Source organism: Perognathus longimembris, chromosome 6 (genome assembly GCF_023159225.1).
Source record: "Perognathus longimembris pacificus isolate PPM17 chromosome 6, ASM2315922v1, whole genome shotgun sequence".
NCBI lineage: Eukaryota > Metazoa > Chordata > Mammalia > Rodentia > Heteromyidae > Perognathus > Perognathus longimembris.
Window position 1 is genome coordinate 8,971,361 of NC_063166.1, and position 23,012 is coordinate 8,994,372.

The 23,012-nt window shown below is 52.6% G+C and overlaps 2 protein-coding genes across 3 annotated transcripts in view; one reads left to right on the forward strand and one right to left on the reverse strand.

Annotated features, from left to right (window-relative positions):
- The first annotated feature begins 1,097 nt into the window (after nt 1-1,097).
- Nucleotides 1,098-22,857, forward strand: Mocs1 (molybdenum cofactor synthesis 1). Of its 2 annotated transcripts, none has more exons than XM_048347824.1 (11): nt 1,098-1,269; nt 5,822-5,948; nt 7,205-7,372; nt 15,141-15,305; nt 16,713-16,774; nt 16,957-17,068; nt 17,191-17,303; nt 17,668-17,778; nt 18,765-18,885; nt 19,933-19,980; nt 21,777-22,857. In XM_048347824.1, the coding sequence occupies exons 1-11, from the start codon at nt 1,144-1,146 to the stop codon at nt 22,535-22,537; spliced, it is 1,914 nt and encodes a 637-aa protein (XP_048203781.1). In that variant the 5' UTR covers nt 1,098-1,143; the 3' UTR covers nt 22,538-22,857. The 2 variants fall into 2 exon arrangements, with proteins under 2 accessions (XP_048203781.1, XP_048203782.1); XM_048347825.1 differs by having other exon boundaries at nt 19,933-19,995; nt 21,777-21,916.
- The window catches only part of Daam2 (dishevelled associated activator of morphogenesis 2), a 96,055-nt gene continuing 89,495 nt past the window's right edge, over nt 16,453-23,012 (reverse strand). The window contains exon 27 of the transcript XR_007211194.1: nt 16,453-16,463. The gene's annotated coding sequence lies outside the window, so the exon portion shown is untranslated. The remainder of the gene's footprint in view (nt 16,464-23,012) is intronic.

Sequence of the window (23,012 nt, forward strand, 5' to 3'; positions counted from 1 at the left end):
TATGTCAGATGACTTATTCACCGAGGCTGAAGTCTCTCCTGAAGCATTTTCAGGTATTATAAACCTATTTTTTAATTCCTCAAAGTTCCCCTGACAAAGCCAAACATATCTAAAATTAAGGTGATTGGTGACATTGTAAGCTGTATTTTTTTCCAGATCTGTCCCATTGGTTTCAAATATAGCTAGACATACCTTCATCTTCCACAATGTATTGTTTGAACTTAAACAAAACCATGAAGAAGTCAGTCTGACTAAGAGGCTAAAATCATTCCAGCTTTTCCCACCCCCCGACTGTTTTTTCAGTTCTTCATATTCTCATTTCCAAATAGCACCACTCTGTTCTGGTCATTGTTTGATTCTTCTGATTCCAGCCGTGATTCTTACTGTAAAAGCCATTATTATGCATGTATTAACCTTGAAAATCTTAGAAGACGTCAGCCTGTTTTTAAAGAGGCACACCTTGAGCACCCTCCACAACCTATCCCGAGACTCAACTGTACAGTTGGGTTTTGAATTCAGAACAATCTGAATCCTACAGCTTTGACATCTACCAGCCATGTATGTAATCATGGGGGAAATCACCTAGCTTCCCTAAGCTTCTTTCCTAAGCTGTGCAATGAAGGTTGTCTTCCAGCCAGGACTGCTGTCTTAAGTGATGCTGGGTGGGCAGGAAGCCTTCCAAAAGTCACAAGCACCCTTCCCGAAGCTTCTTCCTACACACACCCCAGTTGTGCTGAAGGCAGAGGTCAAGACTCGACGTACTTTGGGTGCAGGATCAGAGAAAGAGGAAGCTCACCTCCTAACAACCAGAGTCTGAAGGGGGAGAAAGCTCTTGGGTGTATATAGAAATCCCCATGTTCATGCAGTTTTCTTCACGGATTTGGATTCTTTCGTAATACATTGAAATACCGTGCTCAGTAGGTTTTTTTTGGCAGCCCCTTTGAAACTTGCCCACTTTGAATCTACAAAATAGAGCTCTGAGGGGGAAATGGACTACAACTCCCAGAGAGCCCTGCGGCGCGGGCCCCTCGCTGATTGGCTGCGCGGGCCCCGCCCCCGCCCCGCCCCGCCCGGATGACCCGGCTCCGTACGGGGCTCCCGCGCTGTCCGGGCCGGCGCTGCCGGTGGTGGTGCGCTGGCTTCATGGCGGCGGCGCGGCCCGCGTTCCGGATGCTGCGGTGGCTCGTGGGGTCCGGCGTCCGGGGTTGCAGCTCGGGGGCTCCGGTGACGCAGCCCCACCCCGGGGTGGCCCCTCAACCCGCCGGGGAGGTGAGCCCGCCCCGCCCGCCCCTTGCACTCTGGGGAGGGGGCCGGGGGCTTGCTAGCTACTCCTCACCCTGAAAGTCCCACGAGCCGTCACCCCACGCCTGTGGAGGGGCACCCCGTGGGCACGCGGGAGCCGGGAGCGACGGCCTCTGGGTGGCTGCCAGGGTCACCAGCCACCCAGCGGGATGGAGGCTTCTCAGAGCCTCGCCCCAGCCCCCTCCCCCCCTGCCAGATCTCAGCCTTGCGGGGCATGGAGAGGGGGGGAGCCCTCGGGGAAGGGGGACTTTGCACCTTAAGAGGAACTCTTAAGAGTCCCTGACACGTTTGCTTCCTCCTCATCCCCAGAGTTGAGGTGTCCGTGTGCGATCAGGTGTTGTTCCCGACCCACCTGCTTCCTAGTGTGACACTAAGTGCCAGCTCAGTGCCACCAGTCACCTGGCAGGGCCGTGTGGCCTGTCTGTCCTAACTCCTCTCTGCCTGTGGCCCCTTGGGGAGGGGGTCAGCCGCCTTCTGGACCTGCCCGGAGCAGCGTCTGGCCTTCAGGCTTAGAGGTTTCTGCTTCTCTCAAAGAGTGCTGGGTGGGATCACGCTGAACTCTTGACCGCACCCTGTAGAATACCTTGGGGCATACCAAGCTTTGAGTTTGTTGTTTTGCTGGCGTGATGATTTCCATGGACAAGCATCTGTTTTCATTTGGTGAGATCTCTTGGCCAGATTCATGTAGTTCTTTTCCTAGTGTCCAGGACTAGATTTCAAGTTTTGGGATTCTTTGCATGACTCATTTACTCCTCCATCTTGTGCTCCCTGAGAGCCAGGCTCCTGCTCAAACTGCTTGCTTTCCCTTGATCTCAGCACCTCTGGGATCCACAGATAAGCAACCACAGTTGCTGGGAAGTGAAGAACTCTTTGAAAAGCTAGATTCTATGGAGTGAAAGGTGGGAAAACAACTAGAAGGGCTGGTGGCCGAGAGACCTTTAAAAAGTATGCGAAGAAAGGGAAGTTTCGTAATCCCTTTCTTCCTTAATCGGTGCCTTTCCTGAGAGAGCCTGGCCTAGAGTACTTACTATATGGTCTCCTTTAGTCCTCAAAATGAACCCAGGGAGGTGAATGTATTTCCAGGGGAGCTCATTGAAGTTAACCACTTTCAAGTTATTATAGGACGGTGAAGCAGAAACTCCCATTCTCCTCTGTGTCAGTATTGGAGCTTGAACTTATAACCTGGTGCTCTTTGCTTAGCCTTTTCATTCAAGACTGGTGCTCTACCACTTGAGCCACACCTCCACTTCTGGCTTTTTGCAGGTGAAAGGATCATAGGAGTCTTTCAGATTTGTATGTGTAAGCTAGCTTTGAATCCTCGGCTATTAGCCTTCTGAGTAGCTAGGATTATAGGCATGAGCCTCCAGTGCTCAAGAAGGAACTCAAAGTCTTAACAGGCCATCTGCCTATGGGGAGAGATGCCACATCTACCCTCCTCCTATACATGACAAATGTGATGTAACAGGGAAAACATGGGCTCCAAATCAGACCAAGAGGGAGGGTGAGAATCCAGTCTGGCACCTTATTAGATGTGTGAGTTTCGGCAAGTCCTTTCACCTTTCAGAGCCTCTGTTTTCTCTAGGGTGAGAGTGGTCACACCTACTTCACAGGGTGTTGTAGAGGTTACACATTAATATAGGTACTCAGCAAAGCCTGGCTCCTGGAAGTGCTGTGTCCTAGAAAACTGGTTGTCATTGTTGCTGCTGTCCTTGTGGACCTTGGCACCTGCTGTTCCCTATGAGTCACCGTCCACCTGCACACTCAGGATAGTCTTCTGTCAACTGTAGGAGTACAGAGAAACCACGAGGGCTGTTTCTGGATTGGGAGCGCCCGAGTGCCGGGCTCCTCTGCCTTTCTAGGTATCTCCTAGCAGTGCCTCACCTATGGCTAGGAAGGCATTGGAGTCAGCAGATATTTTTGGCTGCTTGAAATGCATCTATGAGGAGTCACATGGAACAGCGAGGCCTACGCTCTGGCCTTCCAGTTTGATCTGGCTGTTACTCCCCCTTCCTGTTTGTAAATCCAGAGGGTTGGGTCGGTGCATCTTACGCAGGAGGAGGGTGCACCGGAATTGATCTGTCTTGAGGAGAGTTTCAGCAGTGAGATGAGCTGTATACTCAGCACATCTGGAGAGCTTGCCAGTTGGCAGAGCAGGGATGGGAGTGTCTGAGACCCCTCAACTTCTCCTCCCTTCCTGTAGAGTCCCTCTGCCAACTCCTCACAGGGTGCTGGGATAGTCAGGGCAGAGGGCCATTGGCATTGTGTTGTGTCAGGGTGTGAACATGAGAGGGAAGGAAGGCCTGAACCAGAGCTGGCTGTGTGTGGACAGTGAAGGGACCTTGACCTTGACTCAGTCCAAGGACAGGCTGAGCTACTTTTCCAAAGGAGATGTGGAAGTATGTAGACGAGAGGGTGCTCCTGATTGAGCTGTCCCAGACAGTCTTCCCTACGGGAAGAGGGGGGACCCAGCCCAGGGGGTGGGGCCCAGCCCAGGTACACCCCTTCATCTTTAGCTCTATGCAGGCTTGGGGCCGTCCTGAAGCTATGGGTCACACTGACTGTGGCATGAGCAAGAAGGTGATTCTGGGCAAAGCAAAGGCACCCAGTTCAATGTGCCAGAAGGGATCGAATGCCAGCGAGAAGAACCAGGCCTTCCTGCATCATCCTATGCAATAGATTGATTTTGAGGAAACCCTAGTATGCCTTATCCCAATAGCTGGTACACTGGGGCCCATGGGTATTGGGGCAGTCTTTACCAGAGCAAACTTCCTTTTTACCGCTCTCTCAAACCCTCCTGTCATCGGGTAGAGGTGAGCTCACCAGCAGCAGAGCAAGCTGCTAGTGCCTGCTCAGGAACCCGAGTGTCAATGAGGAACTCAGCCCCCCACCCCACCCCAATTGCCTGCTGTGGGTGGATGGGGGGGGCGGGGCTGTCTGAAATTCCCAGCCTCAGAGCCTCTGCCATCAGTCCGGATGGAAGTCAGGGCTGGGAAATTTAACACAAAGTGGGAAAATCCACCACAGCTTCCATTACAGTGTCCGTGGTGGGCTATTCCTTTAATGAATGAATACACCTAAGTAGAAGTTATGGTAAGAAAGTGGCCCCAATTGTGACAGTGTATCAGGAGTATCTGCCATTGAGTTAGATGGTGCAATATAAGCCTCCAATTTTACAGAGGAAGGAATGGAAGTTGAGAGAATCCAGGCCACTTACTCAACAGTTTAGAGGCAGACTTGTCATTCAGATGCATCTACAACAAATCCTATACTCAGAGCCAGTGTTGCCAACCCCGGGTTAAAATGACACCCAGTATTGGCTTGGCCTGATGCTCTCCACTCTGGCTGCATGGTGGGAAGGTGGGACACGACTCTATCAGAATCTTCGGAGCAGGGCTCTGCCATCCTGCCTTTCTAGAGGCTCTTCAGTGACGTTGGCATGCTGTCAACGTTGAGACTCCTGAACCAGGCTGAAGAGACGAGACTGCAAACATAATGATTCAGTGTAACTGCATTTTACTTAACAAAAACTTTCTGATTCGATTGGAAGTGGGCCTCTGTATTAGATTGGAGGCTGACCTATTCATTCACTGAATACTTGGTTCCCACATGCAGTGACATGGAGGATACTGAGTCAAGCAGGACACCTTCCTAGAGAGGAAACTTCCAGCCCAGGCTGGAGCCCTCAGACAATGAATGGTTTGGGACTTTATATTATTACCTTAGGCAGCTGCTTGCTCCCATAATTCCCTCTGAGTCCTGTCTGTGTGCCTTTCCTGAGTAGGGATTATTTTTCTTTCAATCCTCTGAAGGAAAGTGTTAAAAAGCAGGAGGAGGAGAAGCAAAGTAGGACATGCAATGGTGGAAGAGAAAGAGACAGGAGAATGAGGCTTTCTAATGCCCAGGTGTGAGTGAGTGTGTATGTGTGTGTGTGTGTGTGTGTGGTGTGCACACGCATGCACATGTATGTATGTAGAGCAAGGATTGATGATTGCAACACCCCTGGGTTGCTTTTAGTAGATTGCTGAGTCATGCTTTCTAGCTCTGATCTTCCTTCCCCCAGTTCCTGGATTGATCTGAGCTCTTGCCGCCACCCCACCCCACCTCACCCCAGGTTATATTGGGGTGAGTAGTTGTGGCCTGGCGCGATGATAAATAGCACTAAATAGCAAGTCACTGTTGAGAAGAAAGAGGGAACAACTGTTAGGGTAAACCTATCTCCTCTGGAGCCTGCCACAGAGAGATCCTGTTCTCTAAGGTCCCACACAATGGCTGCCTAATCCTTCCTCTGACCTCAGAGAAGGTGGAAAAGAGACAGAAGTCCCTCAGCCCTGCACTCTATCCTGCTGCCCTTAGCTGAGAGTACTGAGCAGGTAGGTCCTTCAGCTAGCCTCCCAATCTGTCTGTGAATACAAAGGAGAAGTTCGTGGGAGGTGCTCTAGGAGCTACGCGGTGCCTTGTGGGTCTCCTTGCACACCGGGAGAGCAGGCGCCCATCCCTCTGCCCTGGCCTGTCCTTGCAGGAGCTTCCCGCAAGGCTGCAGTACCTGAGGGAGCATGCAGCCCCCTTCTCTGCCTTCCTCACCGACGGCTTTGGCCGGCAGCACAGCTACCTGAGGATCTCACTCACCGAGAAATGCAACCTCCGATGTGAGTCACCTTCCCGGGCCCTCTCGGGGGCTGTTGTCCCTCTACTCCAGTGGCTTCTGGAATTTTCCCATGCCCAGAAAGCCTCCTCAGTCTATCGCTTCTGATTTCCAACATCTCCACCCAGACAAAGAGAGATTGGGGTGGGGCTCCAGATCAGACGCTGGGAGCTAGGTCCTGCATGCTATTAGATTTGAGGACAGCACCATGACTGGATTGGAGTCCTGGGCCTCACTTTTCAAGACTCCTTCCTCCTGATCCTCTCTGTTCCCCAAGTCCACAATTATGGCCACAGGCAGTGGGATGGGATTATAAACAAGATAGATACGGCAGCGCCACACGATGCCCTAGCCCTGTGGAAAATCACACTGAGCCAGGCCAATACCTGGAGCATTCTTTGCTTAAAGCCATTCAGAGGTGTCGTGGGGGGTGGATCCATTGCTAGAGGAACTTCCACTTCTCTTTTCCCATTCACTTTTCCTTCCCTTCTTCCTTTCCTTCCCTCTCTCCTTCCTATTTATTCTACTCCACAATAAGGAATCTATTTACTTGGTGAGTGAATAAATACGCACCGTGTGTCAACACTCCCCAAGGAGTGGTGCATTGTGATTCCCTTTCCTATTGAATGTGACCTTGTGACTTGACTGGACCCTTGATGAAACTGAGCTCCTGGTCGCGGTGGCAGGGAATGGGGCCTCCCCTCCTCAGCTCCTCTATTTGTCCCATTCCGCTCTCTCACCTGATCAAGCAGCACCTCCATTTTCCAACCCACAGAGTGGGATTCCACTCACCTGACACGTAGAGGGTGGACTTATGGACCTTTCGAGAACGGAAAGTACTTCTTACAGCTCCAGCGTACCCCCAGATAAGATGGAACGAGGAGGGTGAATGTTGCCAGCAGAAGTGGCACCGCAACACTGGCCTTTCCAGGGCTGCCCCCAAACTGAAGGCTCCAGCATGCTGGGCATCTCCCTGCCCTGTGCCAGGCTCTGATCTTGGCCTCGTTCGCCATCCTTCACCACACCCTTAGCTCCACCATGGGAGGGTGCCAAGGCCAGATCGGGAAGGGAGGGGCGCTAATCCCTCAGAGATGAGAAAGTGGAGCTGGGGGTGTGTACCGCTCAGGCGTGGAAAAGCCTGTCAACATCTGGCTGAATTTCAGGGGGACATTTGACCCGATAGGGAGCTGGGAAAGGGGGAACTCTCGGGCCTGCCTACCCTACCTATTTTCTACCTCTTTGTTCCTTTCATTCCCTCAGGCCGGTACTGCATGCCTGAGGAGGGTGTCCCCTTGACCCCGAGGGCTGACCTACTGACCACAGAAGAGATCCTCACCCTCGCCCGGCTCTTCGTCAAAGAAGGGGTGGACAAGATCCGGCTCACGGGCGGCGAGCCGCTCATCCGGCCCGATGCGGTGGACATTGTGGGTGAGTTAGATGCATGGATCCTTTAGCCGGACCCCAATTTCATGCCAGGATCGGCTGCGAGCATTCATTCAGACAGGATGCTCGCCAAGTTCCCCAGCGCCCTCTGAGACGCATGGGACGAAGTAGTATTTTCATTCTGATAAGAAATCATGAGATAAAGTAAGTTTAGCTTGCCCAAGCTCACAAAGCTCCTCAGTGCCGGGTCCCCAGGACTTCCTGTCACATTAACCAGCTGACTGAAAAGCCCACGTGACTGGCATTGTGCCGACCTCTGACACCTCTGCACCCCTCCCCAGTTTCCCAGGGGAACGTTTATACTTGCTCTTCCTTTGAGAGGAGCCCAAGGCTCACTGCCTGGCTTCATTCAGGTCTCTGCTCAAATTTTGCCTTCTTAGCAAGACCTCCCTTGACCCTTCCATCTACAGTGTATCCCAGGAGCTGGCAAGCTCCCGCCTACCAGACAAATCTGGCCCACTAATTTGCTTTTATATGACTTGCAAGCTAAGGGCTTAACATTGTCTAAATTTTATAGCTGGGAACCAAATTCAAAAGGGTGATATTTTCTTCCACAAAAAACTCATTTGAAATCGTAAGTTCAGTGTCCATCAATAAAGTGTTATTGGAACATAGCCAAGCACACTCATTTGCATATGTCAAAGGTCACTCTTGCAGAATTGTATGGTTGTAACAAAGAACATGTTGCAAAATGCGGCAAGCTCTGCTCTTAACCCAGATTATTTTTGTACTGACATTTACTGACTTCATGTGGTTGCTACTTGGTTGTGTGTTCATATTATTTCATTTATTTTTGCTGGTACTGGAGCTTGAACTCAGGGCCTGATGCTTAACTTTTTCACTCATGGCTTGGCGTGCTTCCACTTGAACCACATCTCCACCTTTAGCTTTTTGTTGGCAATTGGAGGTAAGAGTCTCACTGACTTTCGTGTCTGGACTGGCTTTGAACCGTGATCCTCAGATCTCAGCCTCCTGAGTAGCTAGGATGACAGGTGCGAGCCTCCAGCCCTGGGCAGCATGTGTATTGTTTTTTTTTTTTTTTGGTCCCTTTTCCATTTGCTAGCTCGAACACTTTCTGTATTGCTGTTTGCAGCATTCCTGCTGGGTACTAATGATAGCTGCTGAGTGAATGAAGGGATGTAAGTACAATGTAGGGAGTCAGACACATTTCTGTTTAACTAGCAGTGTACCTGTCTCACAGGTAGTGAGTAGCAGTGCCCCTGTCTCACAGGTAGTGAGTAGCAGTGCCCCTGTCTCACAGGTAGGTAGTAAGTACTCTGACCAAAGGAGGACATGAGCATGGACACTGAGCATGTGCCAAGTACTCTGCAGGGCTAGCTCTGTAGCATTCCTCTTCTAAGACTGCTTCTAAGCCCAGGGACCGGCAGAGAGACCTTTGCTCCTGGCTTTGTAGATGATGAAATCAAAGGAAAATAAGGCTCTTAGGTTTTTGGTTTGTTTTTTTTTTATTGCTGGCTCCCTCCAAGCTTTTCTGGCTGGGATTTCCCAACCTCAGCTCGCTCCCTTGTTTGCTGCTTTGGTGAACATTCTCTGGGATACTTGCTTGCATGTCTAATACTGTGCCAGGGACACAAAAGACAGGCGGGGATGGAAGCCCAGCTGTTAGGATCCCCTCCAAGTGCATTGGACAGCATAGGGCTGAGTGAGCAGCCACGTGGTGTGGGAGCCCAGGGCCTCCTGAGAGTCTCCTCCTCCATGAACCCCTGCCAGCTCCCCTCCGCCCCCCCTGGCCACTTCACCGGGGGTCCCCGCTAGCATTTCTATGCTGGACAAGCCATCCCAAGCAAGCCAAGCCTGTGTTTCTACAGCTCCCCAGAGTTGAAAGGTAGGCTGGATTCCAGGAAAAGGCTTACCTGGCTGAGTCCTGCTGGTTGCCAGGCCCAGCTCCACCCCCCACCCCCCCATTCAGGCCACTTGCTCCACCCTCACCACACAATGGGTGCTACCCTAATCCCGGTGCTGCTTGCCAGGGCCTCCAGGGAGAGCTGAGGGAGGGAGGGAGGGAGGGCCGGTCACTGGCTGGCCCAGTGAGCACAGACTCGGTACTCTGAGTTGTTTCTGGAAGCCAGTGGCTGACTTGCATGGTGGGAAGAAGAGCCAACAGAACGCTTGGCAGGCCTGTCCCTCAGCTGCCACTTCCTGTCCCCGGGACCCCTATGGGTTCTTCACTGGACCTGGGCCTTGGCTTTCTTCCCTGATGTCTTGGGATGGGTATGTTGTTCGAAACAGCTCCGGATGCTAGGGTATGATAAAAGACACCTACTCCAAAGGAACCCAGCAAGGCAATGTTTCCTTCTGCGGGGGGGGGGGGGGGGGTGGGGGACGCCAATAGCCAAAAAAATCTGGCAAGCAAACACACCAAGGCGGCTGGCTGCTCCCTTTCTATCCCTAACCCAGCCAGCCCCGCCCCTCCGCTCCCATTGGCTGAGCTCAGGTTCACATTCTGTGAAAGGATGTGGCTCAATGAACAGGCGCTAATTAAAATTCAAGGGGCTTCTCACAGGATATCTTAAAGTGCTTAGGAAAAGAAGGTATGTAACTAAAATGTAATAAGGACTGAGCTACCTGGCCAAAGCAAGCACCCTTCAGAGAAATAATGCTCTCGAGGTTAAGAGGAAAGGAAGCAAACTACATTGATAGAAAAGACGCTTTAGTCACAGTAGGATGAACGCATGCACACGCTGGTTAGGAAGGAGGGATGGGTTGGAGGGAGGGGAAAGAAGGCCAAGGTGGGTGTGCACAAAGTCTGCCTCCTGCTCTAGGTCTCTCCCCCAAAGCAGAGGGGAGGGATTGCGGGGTACAGCGTTCCCCGAGCCTCATGATCTGCTGGGTCCCTGCCCAAGCTCAAGACAGCCTTGCTGGTACCTGGCCGCCATACCTGGGAAAGGTCTGCGCCCAGCGGCTCACTGGCTCCCCCTGTCAGCAGTCGCTTGTATGCCCTGGGCCAACCCCCAGCCTCTGTGGTGTCCAGTCCTCTACTCCTTCCTGACAGCTAGGTGAGGATTTTAAGTGTCATGCTGTGTGTCGCCTCTGTGAAACAACTTACCGCACGTCGGAAGAGTAGACCTTCCCATTCAAATCTCAAATGGGCACTCCAGTGGGTTTCAGAGTTTGGCTGTTGTAACACGTGCTGCATCGAGCGATCACCTGTCCTCTATCTGTTCCCATTTCCTGATGTGCGGTTTCTCCAGGGACAGAACTGTAATGTGAATGGGGAACTTTGGGAAACGACTGGGCATTATTTTACATAAAGTGGTTTGCTCCTGTACCTTCTCACCCAGCACTGCGTAAGAGGACCTCCACCTCATCTACGTCAGTTGCTCTTGATTATTGCCAGCAGAACAAGTATAAAATTTGATTTCGTGGTGGGCTGGTCCATATCACGATGTCTAATAATGCAATCAGCCATCTCCACACACGTGAGCTATATATTCCTTTTCTCTATAGAGTAACTGATGTGTCCATTATATATTTTCATATGATTTATTTGCCTTTTCACATCCATTGATAAAGGTTCTTTATCTATGTTTCAAATGCCTAGTCCCGGTCTGAAAAAAAAAAAAAACACAAAAAAACACCCACATTTTCTGGGATGGTTCTTTTCAACAGCAGCAATTCGTAAACCAATCAGCAGCGTCTTGTATGGTTGGTGCTCTTTGTATCTCATGAAGGAATCGCCTAGCCCAAGGACAAATCAACTACTTGTATTTCCCACTAATACATAGGTGGTCAGTTTTACTTTTACGTCCTCGTGCATCTGTGGATTTTTTAGGAATCCAGTTTAATATTTCTCCACATAGATGGCTGATTTTGTTTTCTAGTTCCTCATATTGAACAGCCTCTGCTTCCTCCATAAACCTGCCATGGAGGTATTGATCTGTTGCTGGTTCTATTCTGCCCTGTTGGTCAATTTTTCTGTCCTTGTGCCAACTTCACATTATCTTAATCACTGTAACTTTATAATAAGACCATTACCTGCCTGAGAAAGTGCTTCTTGTTGTTTTTTTTTTCTTTTCCATTTTCAACAGTGATTTAGTTATACTAAGCCTTGTCCCTATAAATTTAAATCTGTTTCTCAATCTCCATGGACAATCCCATTGGGATTTTAATAGCACTGAATTGGAAAATTAACACCATTTTGGCCCACATTTTGGCTACCTTCCTGAGTCATCTTCCTCTTTGTCCTGCTGTTTGCTCAGGCCTCCTGTTCTGTTGCTGACCTCTTTGATTTTAATTATCTCCAGAACTGAAACTTGCACAGGTAGTACCTCCTCTCTGGTGTCATTATGGGCCCCTAAATTAATTTCTTCTGTGTGCCTTTGGCCATATATATGTATTATACATAATATGTTGTATGTAATATATAACATTATTATATATAATCTATATATTATTGTAATAAGTAACATATAAATATACACAATGTACATATACTACAGTTGTACACCTACACCATTGAGTTCTCTCACTGTACTCTTTTGGTTGTGGTCTCTTTAATCACCTGAGGTGAGAATCCTGAAAAAGGTTCTGTTTTCTGTTGTTTCCTTTTGTCCGGTCACACTGGGTACTGAAGCCAGCACCTTGCTCATGCTAGGCAAGTACTGTCCTACTAAGCCTTAGCCAAGCCCAAATGTCATTTCATTTTTAAAGAAATCACATTTTCTGATTTTTTTGTTTGTTTTTTGTTTCTGGTAGGTTCTTCTTTTATCCTGCCAGGCCACCAACTCCCCTAGCAGGAACTACAGTGTGTCTTAGAGTCTCCTAAATTTCCTTTGCTAGGAACTGTATCTTCTGTAACTCTTTGGTTTTCTTTCCTATTGGTAGGGAAAATTTTCTAATTTTCCCCAATTTTCTTGTCCTCTTACCATGTCTAGGACGTCAAGCAAATTGTGCTGAACAACAGTAGCAGTGGGGACATGTTGGCTTATTTCCCCATCTGGAATGACAGTTCCTATGTTCTTTCCACAAACAACATCTGTCAGTCTGATGAAGTTACTTTCCTAGTTTACTAAGTTCCTACGTCTTTAATCACATGCTTTGTATGTGTAGAACGGGATGGTCGATAGGTTTCTTCTCATTCGGAGTGACATTTATAGATTATCTGAAGCAACACCTGGAATGAGTCCAGGTGGATGGCGGTGGGTTGTGTTTCCGCACCTGCTAGGTTCCCTTGGCTATATTCTGTATAAACTTTTGTTGTTTTGTTATTTTGGTCTGCATTTGTGGATTAAATGGACCTGTCGCTTTCCTTCCCTGTGCCTGGCCAAGCTGATTTGAGTGGTATGTCTCAAAGAATGAGGTCGTGTTCATTCTTATCTTATCTGGGAGACTGTTAAAAAAAAATAAAACTTCTATTATCTGTAAGACCCTAGAAATTGGTGGTAATCACATCTTTCAGTGTTTTCCAGATTTCAATCTAAAAATCTCAAGGTGCCCAGGACTTTCTTGGCAAGAGTTTTCTTTTAACTGCTGCTTCAATTTCTCTAGGACATACCATTCTATTCAAGTTCTGTGGAGTCAGTTTTGATACCTCTTTCTAAAGAGAGATGTATCATGTATTCCTGGCTTCAGATTTGTTAGCACAAAGTATGGTCATGTTTTTAAAATGTATATTTACTATTACTGTATCATTTATTTTATATTACTTATATCATTACTATTACCATGTTAACATTTCTTCTTGGTTGATTTATGCCTTTGTCTCCCGATCTGTCTCTGTCTCTATCTCTTTCTCCCTCTGTGTGTGTCTCTCTCTTCTCCCTTGCCTCGCTCCACCCCCTGGAGAAGGAACCTAGAGCCTTCTGTATGCAGTTTCTCACCCACTGGAGCCCCACCCTTCCCCTGGCCTTCCTTTCTTCTTCCTTGATCCATTTCATCGGAAGCTTATATTACTAAGTCTTCAACAAACCAACCCTTGGGGTTGTTGAAATTCTGTATCCTATTGCTTATCTGTATTCCATTTCATTATTTCTCCTTCTGCCTAAGCCTATTACTTTAATTACGTTTCATTTTAAATTTTGTCTTCATTTGTACATTTATGAGATGTATACAAGCGGCATATTGAATTTCAAGCATAGGAAGATTTTTAACTTAGTTTATCGCTGACAGTACACTTTCTCTGCCATTCACCGGCTCCCCAGGTTAGAGCCCCTTCCCCACACCAGTTTGAAACAGTGGGCTGCCTTCCTGTAAGGGATTTTTTTAAAGATGTTCTTTTCCTTTCTAAAAGTTCCTACATTAGCCAGGCACTGGTGGCACATGCTTGTAGTCCTAGATACTCAGGACCCTGAGATCTGAAAATCTCAGTTTCCAGCCAGCTTGGGCACAATCCTAAGTCAGTAAGACTCTTCTCCCCAATAAACCAGGGGGAAAAAAATCCATTCACTGGAGCCATGGCGCAAGGCCTTAAGCAAAAAATGCTTAAGGGAGAGCACCCGGGGCCCTGAGGTCAAGCCCCAGTACCGGCATGGAAAGAAAAAGAACAAGTCCCTAGGTTGTATATTTCCCCAAGGTTGATTTGTCAGAGGGAGACATTTATTTTCCATGATGGCAAAGGAAGAGTGAAGTTCTTTTATTTCTTCTTCAACTGAGTTTCGTTTTTTTAACTCTTCTGTTCGCACAAGTAATAATATGTGTACTTGAGATAAGCAAAGAGAACATGGCTGCCGAGTCTTTGTGATGGCTGTCTTGGTTCTGCTTTGGCAGCCTGCCTGCCCCTACTCTCTGCACCCACTCTTAAGTTATTAACCTGTTCCCCCACGTCCCAGCCTGTGCATTTGCCTGTGCCTTGGATGTGAAGTCACACAGCTGTCGTTGATGGCATAATACCCTGCCATCTAGAGAAAAACCTAATTTAACTCATTTTTCTTTTACGCACTGCTGTCTAAATAAGAACATCCTAGAGGTAAATATTCACATTCACGATTATTTCCTTAGATTAGATTCTCAGAAGTGGAGCATCAGGTCAGAGGCTTTATGAAGTTCCACACGGTACGTTCTCTCCGGAAAGGCGTGGCTCAGTTGGTAGAGCATCAGCCACGAGCAAAACAGGCTGCGCTCATGCATAGCATTATGTGCAGATACATACTCCACCGCCTCATATGGGAACCTGAGCATCCGCGGGCGAGAGGTGCTGACGGACGCCTGTCTGTTTTTATTGTTGTTGTTGTTGTTATTTTCAAGAGTCATAGATTTTTTTCCCTGCTCTTTCTGTTTCTATATTTCTTGACCTTTCGGAGCTATCTGTGACATTCTTGTCTTTCCTCCCAGTACAGTGAGGGGCTTTTAAATCCTGTTCTTCTAGGGGTGGCAATCACACTTAGTTGGAACCCTTTTGCTTCACAGCCCTGGTGTAATTGGTAATTAAATCCACACTCCTGGGACCAAGTGCACCCGGACTTGAACTCAGCTCTGCTCTTCTCACTAGACGTGTGACTTGAAGCGGATGTCCTCCTCTCCCTGAATCTCCTTCCCTGCTCCCTGTAGGAGGAGCCATTGTTCTGAGGCTGCCCTGAGTCCTGCACCGTCCTCCGCTGGGTGTGCAGCACCGACGGATTACCTAGAGACTCACCTTCTGGTTATTTCTATTGTGGCTTTCCTCTCCCTCTCCTGTTAACACGGGCTGTGGAGAGTCCTTTCCCTCCATCGCCTTGGGACTAGGTTCTGCCCTGCAGCTCCTCCTCCGGCCTCACCACGGGCCGACGGGGCTGACGTATCCCTGTTGTCTCTCCAGCCCGGCTCCACCAGCTGCAAGGACTCAGGACGATTGGTGTCACCACCAATGGCATCAACCTGGCCCGGCTGCTGCCCCAGCTTCAGAAAGCAGGGCTCGGCGCCATCAATATCAGCCTGGACACCCTGGTGCCTGCCAAGTTTGAGTTCATCGTCCGCAGGAAGGGTGAGCAGTTGCAGGAGGGGACCAAGAACCTCCCGGGACCCGCTTACCTATTCTCGTGGTGCCCGGACTGTGGATGAGCCTGGGCACTCTACCCTTTCCAGATATCCACTGGGGGATGCTAATGAAGGGGAGCCACCCACCAGTTCCCTTTTGCACTTCCAGTTTGCTCAGGCCTAAGGGGGTTACAGAATGAAAGACTGGTTAGTTTGAAAACCTAGACAACTGCCGGAGTACTGAGGTACTGAGTTAGCTGGTCATCCTGTAGTGACCCCCCCAGCATGGTAGACTTTTCTTGTCATCATGGGCCACTCTGAGACTCCAGTCCCATCCCTGTGGCTGGCCCTGTGCTCTCCTGGATCTGATCGGGGAGTAGCCAGAGTGGACATTGAGCCAGCCTCGAGCCATGGGTCTCCTTGGGTCAGCTGCCTGGCTTCCGTTGGCCACGGTCCTCGTGTTGGGAATGTCTTTGGGGCTGGATGGCCTTTGATTGGGGGAGGAAGGGATGACCCGTGACTGAGGGCACCTGGAGGTCGGAAGGGACACGGGGGAGAGGCCACTGTCCACTCCTTTCTTCAGAAACATTGTCCGGATCAGCCATGCCATCCTCCTTTTCCTGGTATTCATCTGGTACTTAAAACCTGAAGCATGGCTGAGTCTCCGCCCCCACCAGGGGCGGGGCTTGTGTGATGGACAGCACACAGACACTGGGGCCTCAGTATTCCTGGCCCTCTTGGTTACTGAGGACCAAAAGATAAAAGCCCAGAGGACATCCTGTGCTGGTCTTGTATCCACTGAAGTGCCAGGGGAGGGAGGCAGAATTCTGGGAGGGCCTCATGGAGGAGCCCATGAGCAGGGACAGGACTGGGAAGTGAGAAGGAGAAGGGGCCTTTGGGAGCCTGGCCCTCATCTCCATGGCTGCCGGGGCAAGAGCCTGAGAAGGGAGAGGTGATGTGAGGACAGTACCCATAATGATCATTTCTGGGCCCTGGGCATAGTAGGTGTTCCCTCTGTTCAAGTGAATGAATGATGGACTATTGGAGGAGGCGTTGAGGAGGGAGGTGGAAAACCTGCCTTCCACCAGGTACAGTGTGTGGCCTCCAGTAAGGAGGTCTTTCGGCTCTGGCCTCCGTTTCCTCCTCTCGACTACGGGAGGGCTCGCTGAGATGGCTGGTCAGGGCCTTAGGGTCCACGGTCTGAATCCTGCCTGTGGACATTTGTCACCCGTTGATGATTGGGAACACTGGCAGGCAACCACAAGTTCAGCAGAACAGTATCCTATGCACAGAATTCCCTGCTGCCCTTCCATCCACCCCTTGGCCAGCTGGGGAGGAGGCCTGAGGCTTCCCTGCGGGCCGGGGCGGGGCTGAGGGAGGAGGTGCCTGGAGCCGCTGTTCCCTCTTCCTGCAGGCTTCCACAAGGTCATGGAGGGCATCCACAAGGCCATCGAGCTGGGCTACCGCCCCGTGAAGGTGAGAGCCTCCCACCCGCATATACTTAACACCCATCCTTTCCCGCAGCATCCAGCCCACGGGAGACACCGTGGCCTGTCCCAACTGGGTGGGGAGGGGCGAGGACTGCAGGAGGCCCCGAGTTTGTTCCCATGGGAGGGCGTACAGGGACAGCCCCGATGGTCTCCCCGCACCCCGTCCAGGTGAACTGCGTGGTGATGCGAGGTCTGAACGAGGACGAGCTCCTGGACTTCGTGGCACTGACCGAGGGCCTGCCCCTGGACGTGCGCTTCATCGAGTACATGCCCTTCGACGGTCAGCGGGGCCCTGGGGGCCAAGTGGGGTGGGCACTGGGGCATTCTCAGAGCGGAGCGCCAGGGCGATGTGCTCCCCTGAGTGGACACCCCTTCAACTCCGCCATCCCCCATGAAATCCAGGCAACAAGTGGAACTTCAAGAAGATGGTGAGCTACAAGGAGATGCTGGACACCATCCAGCAGCGGTGGCCCCAGCTGAAGAAGCTTCCAGAGGAGGAATCCAGCACAGCCAAGGTGAGAGGCTGCCCTGCCTCACCAGAGCTGGCCGCCAGCCCGGCGAGGCCAGGGTCACTGTAACCAGCGCCTGTCATGGCAGAAGCCGACGGGGCTGGGCGGGCGGGGGGCAGGGGAGTGTAAGGTAACTTCTCAGAGGACACCCCAACAGCCACGGGCTTCGCTGGCTGTCCTGTCTGTGGCAGGTTTCCTATAGGGTGAGCCAGCTAGGGGCAGGGACTCGTGGGTCAGCCATCATACCCAAGATGTGGGTGCCGCTTCCCTCGGGCTCCACTGAGAGAGGGCTGAGAAGTGGGAGTCCTCGGGGCCCAAGACCTCAGGCTCCTGGCCCACCCCAGCCACTCCGCTGCCCTTCTCCCCCTAGGCCTTTAAAATTCCTGGCTTCCAAGGCCAGGTCAGCTTTATCACATCCATGTCGGAGAACTTCTGTGGGACCTGCAACCGGCTTCGAATCACTGCCGACGGCAACCTCAAGGTGAATGGCCCCAGCCACCCCCCCCCCAAGTACCATCTCACCCCCCACCCGAGCCCCCTGATGGGCTGGAACCATCAGTGATGTCAGACTTGAACAATCGTGAGAACGGCAGGGGAGAATCAGCTCCTGATCCCAATGGTTTCTTGACTCCGTCATCCGGGTCCCCGAAGTCACTTCTGGCTTCCTGAGAAGCCTTTCCAGCCCTCACTGCTATCAGAGGGGCGGGCTAAAGGATCTGTGTGCACAGCACCCCACTTGCTCAACCCATTCCGTCCCTGTGGGTGCCACCGTGCAAACGGCATCCGTCACTGGCTCCTAACAAGCATGCTCTAAGTGCTCAGTGCTCTTTATGACCCTAGAAACCCCTTTGTCCACAGAGCGGGTGTGGGGGAAAGCCCGGGAGCTTCTCTTCTGATCTCTCACACGCAGAAGCTAGCTGGAGGGGATCCCCCCCGATGGAAGCCATCGAGGAGGTCCTCACAGTGCCAGAGAAGGGCAGAGAATGTCGCCTAGGGGGCTGCAGGGACTGGGGTGGGAGATGGCGGCACAGTGAAGGAGTTACTTAACCTCCATCTTAGATGTCCTTGGCACCTCCTCTAGCAACCTCTGCCCTCTTGGGCTACTCAGATCTTCTGTCCCTGTCCACTGTCCCTGTCCTGGTGCAGGGCTAGCACATAGTAGGTGCTTCATAAGGTTTTGTGGAAGGATGACGGCTGGTTTTCTTGAACCACCTCGCCCACCTCTGAGCCCGCCTGGCGCCCAGCCTCTCACCGGAGCTGGGGAAGATCTAGTCAAGTTTTAATGGTGGCCTGTTTTCATCTCCCCTCGGCCCTCTGCTGCTCACCTGCCCTTCTGGGGTCACAGGCTAGGATAAGGGTGGGGCCCAGAAGGTCATGTCCACTAGCAAAGGTGCCAGGAGAGGACTTAGGGGGGATGTGGCGGAGGCGGAGATGGTGGAGGCCCACTGTCCTCACTCCCCCGTACAGGTCTGCCTCTTCGGGAACGCTGAGGTGTCCCTGCGGGACCACCTGCGGGCAGGGGCCTCGGAGGAGGAGCTTCTGAGCATCATCGGGGCTGCTGTAGGCAGGAAGAAGAGGCAGCACGCAGGTAAGGGTGGGGCGGGAGGCCGGGCTGGATGGGGGGCTCACTGTGGGCAGGATCGAGGTCTGGGTGGGGGGGGGGTCACTGGGCAGGATGGAGGGAAGTCTGGGTGGGTGGGGGGCTCACTGTGGGCAGGATCGAGGTCTGGGTGGAGGGGGGGTCACTGGGCAGGATGGAGGGAAGTCTGGGTGGGTGGGGGGCTCACTGTGGGCAGGATCGAGGTCTGGGTGGAGGGGGGGTCACTGGGCAGGATGGAGGGAGGTCTGGGTGGATGGGGGAGGTCACTATGGGCAGGATCGAGGTCTGGGTGGAGGGGGGGTCACTGTGGGCAGGATTGAGGTCTGGGTGGATGGGGGAGGTCACTATGGGCAGGATGGAGGTCTGGGTGGGGGGGGTCACTGTGGGCAGGATGGAGGTCTGGGTGGGGGGGGTCACTGTGGGCAGGATGGAGGTCTGGGTGGGGGGGTCACTGTGGGCAGGATCGAGGTCTGGGTGGAGGGGGGGTCACAGGGTAGGATGGAGGTCTGGGTGGAGGGGGGGTCACTGTAGGCAGGATCGAGGTCTAGGTGGAGGCGGGGGTCACTGTGGGCAGGATCGAGGTCTGGGTGGAGGGGGGTCACTGTGGGCAGGATCGAGGTCTAGGTGGGGGGGAGGTCACTGTGGGCAGGATCGAGGTCTGGGTGGAAGGAGAGGACTGGCGGGAGGAAGAGGGCGGGTCCAAGTGTCCCCTCTGCCTCAGCCCTGTTGGAGTTCTGGACCTGGGGTGCCATCCTGGTTCCCCTTTGGGAGTAACTGGCCTGGGAGTAGCAGGTTCCTTCCTGTTCAGGAAGGACCCTGCGATCCTCTTGGGCTGTTTTATTGGACTCGGAGCGGTTGCCTTTTGGAGGAAAGACCGGGCCCTGGGACACCCCCAACCCTCGCCCCACTCACTGATTTCTGGATGACCTTACATGGACACATGTGGGGGCTTTTGTCAGGGCACCAGTTCCTAAGCATTTCAGTGAACTCTGCTCCCCAATCTCTCCCCATCTTCCCCCTCTCCCCCTCCCCCAGGCATGTTCAATATTGCCCAGATGAAGAACCGGCCCATGATCCTCATCGGTGGGTGACCCAGCAGTACGTAACCACTCGCCCCTGTCTTGTGGGGGGGTCCTGAGGGGTGGGGACCGGGCTCCTGCATCTCTTCCTGGTGGCCTCATCTCTGCTTTTCTCCTACTTCCCTTTCATCTTGTCTTGTCCCTTTGAGCCCGCACTGTTTCTTCTCTTCCCTGTCCTCCACTCCTCCTCCGTCTTTGTGCCCTGGAAATGACCATTTTTCTCCCTGTCCAGATAGCGGGGAGTGGGTGGGAAGGGTGGAAGTCTCAGACTTAGACTGTGCGGGTTAGCTGTTCCCTAAGAACCGACCGAGCTCCTGGTGCCGGCGGGGCCCTTCTCCTCACTCGGGGCGCCCGCCTCTCCCACTGGGACCCGGTCACAGGCGTCCCTTCCCCTCTGATCTGCAATGATCCGAGCACCTACTATGTGTAGACTCTAATAGTTGTGTTGTTAGCATCTGGACCAGGTACAGCTTGACAAAGATAGCTGATCGGTGCACTCCTTGTCTGAGCGAGGTGACAGCCCAAATCCCAGCGTCCGGTCCTAAGTCTAGGGAGCATGCGTGCACAGGATACCTGGAGAGTGTAGGATGCACCAAATGAAAATGCCTGTTTGTAAACCCCGGGGTGGCCTCCTACCCTGCTCTTCTGCGCAGATTCAAACAGGTGAGGCCTCAACCCTGGGCCAGCAGACTTAGGCCCCCTGGATTATAGTACTAGACATGAGAAAGCACTCAACAAAACTGGAGGTAAGGGCTCTTTTCTCCAGTGGTGGGTAGAGAGAGAGCCCAGTGGGCCACTCAGCCTGCCAGCCACCCAGAGCAGGAGAAGGGAAGCAGGCCACTGGGAAGAAACCCAGCCATTTCCCTTCTCCCCATACCTTCAGCACTGTGGTCATCTGGTTGGGTCTTATGCTGAAGCAGCATCATGGCAAGGTGCCGGGGGCCCCTTGATGGCCCCTCTAGAAGGGAAGATAGACATCTGACACAGACAAATCGGGAGGCTCAGGGTGATGGAAGCTAGAGGTTGGGAGACCATTCGCCTCCTCAGTAGAGTCCCTCTACTAACGTGCCTTCTGTGCAAGAAGCGCTGCCTAGGACAGGGTCCCCCCGACCTCTGTGGGGGTCTGAACCACTTGGGGTGGTTGCTCCAAGTTGAGATGCATGAAGACCAGGATGAGATGCATTCGGAGGATCTTGGTCCTTGGACCAACCTCGGTGGAACCTGAGCCCGGGCCCATCCCCATGGGCCTGTCCATTTGTGTGCACACCGGAGGGCCTTCAAGATCCTTGACAGACATTAGTACATAGGTGAAGTTATTTCATCTCCTGCCTCGTTTGTAAAGTAAATGATTCCCAACTCTCCCTAAAGAATGTAAGGATGAGAAGAACTAATAGTTGGTGATGTAAGGGGAGATCCAGCTCTAGCTAAGACAGACCAAAAAGGAGAGAGAGAGAGAGAGAGAGAGAGAGAGAGAGAGAGACATGGAGAGGTCTTTGGATGCAGGCCTCAGCCTTCAGGCCTTTAAGTGCTTCTAGAACTTTGAAGACAAAAAGTTCATGGGAGAAGGGGAGGCTAGGAGTGACCGTGCATCCCAGAAACTGGCGAAGGACTACAAACGTGACTTGTTTTCCGTCTATTTTCTATTTTGTTCCTGAACACTATGCTTCCTGTTCTGCCTTCTCCCCCACCCCCACACCCCCAGTGGGAAAGAGAAAACGCAAGATGGGGTGGGGAGGAGAGGTGGAGAAGCAGATTGCCATTTGGGCTCAGTCTCTCTCCTGTCTCCTTCTTGCCTTCCAGGGCTGCCCTCGAAGCTTCGAACGTCCCCACTGGTCAGTTTGAGTGTGTCCTCCCGAGCTCCCCGCCATGTTCTGGATCTGAGGCCCAGAGTGAGTGTTCCCACCCAGATGTCGGCTTTGTGGAAAGGATACAGAGCCCCACAGACCCTCACGGCCCAACCACGGATAGGGTTCGGATCCCCGCAGAGATGCTATTGCTCCCACAAAGACTCAGAAGACTCCGACTCAAAGTGCCTTAACTCAGGGTCCGGGGAGTCTGCGGCCCCGTCAGGACCCAGGTCAACCTCAGACAAGCTCACTCACCTGGACTCCGAAGGACGGGCGGCCATGGTAGATGTGGGCCAGAAGCCAGACACGGACCGAGTGGCTGTGGCCTCCGCGGTGGTCCTTCTGGGGCCGGTGGCCTTCCGGCTGGTCCAGCAGAACCAGCTGAGGAAGGGCGACGCTCTGGCGGTAGCCCAGCTGGCCGGAATCCAGGCGGCCAAGCTGACCAGCCAGCTGATCCCTCTGTGCCACCACGTGGCCCTGAGCCACGTCCGCGTCCGGCTGGAGCTGGACGGCGCGCGTCACGCCGTGGTGATCCGGGCATCCTGCCGGGCACGGGGCCCCACCGGGGTGGAGATGGAGGCGCTGACCTCCGCGGCGGTGGCCGCCCTGGCCCTGTACGACATGTGCAAGGCTGTCAGCAGAGACATCACGGTGGGGGACGTCAGGCTCCTCAGCAAGACCGGGGGACAGCGGGGAGACTTCCACCGGGTCTAGACCGCCTGCGCCCCTCCCCGTCACCCCGGCAGCTGTCCCGGAGGCCGTGGGATTGGGACAGATGTCAAGTCCCTCCAGCCCCGGGGCGCCCTGTCTTGAAGCCTTCCAGGACTCTGAAGCAATGGAGCAGTTGCCAAAAAAAAAAGCAATAGTAGATACCCAGAAAATCACGTCTCAGATGACAGACAGGCAGCCTAGCCCACACCTCCTCATTTTGGGTTCCCTCTTCTCCTTCTCTGGGGGGGGGAATAAGGGCTCGTTAAGCAGGGGAACCCACTTTGAGAAGGGGAAAGCACAAGCTTGCATAAAGAATGTATCACGACTTCTCTCTCTCTCTGGCAGCTTTGTAAAGTCACAGTTCCCCCCCCCCCTCAGAACAGCCCCTGGTCCCCCTCTGCCTGAGTCCCCGCACCTCACACTTGCAGCCCTGGCCTCCATCCTCCCCCCTCTAAGCAGAACACGCACACGTGGGCCC

Excerpts from the sequence above, each read along its gene's own strand:
- Mocs1 (XM_048347824.1), top strand. The coding sequence starts at position 1,144 with ATGGCGGCGGCGCGGCCCGCGTTCCGGATGCTGCGGTGGCTCGTGGGG. Across the intron at positions 17,069-17,190 it reads CGAGTACATGCCCTTCGACG|GCAACAAGTGGAACTTCAAG; the intron begins GTCAGCGGGGCC and ends CATGAAATCCAG. Across the intron at positions 19,981-21,776 it reads CCGGCCCATGATCCTCATCG|GGCTGCCCTCGAAGCTTCGA; the intron begins GTGGGTGACCCA and ends CTTGCCTTCCAG.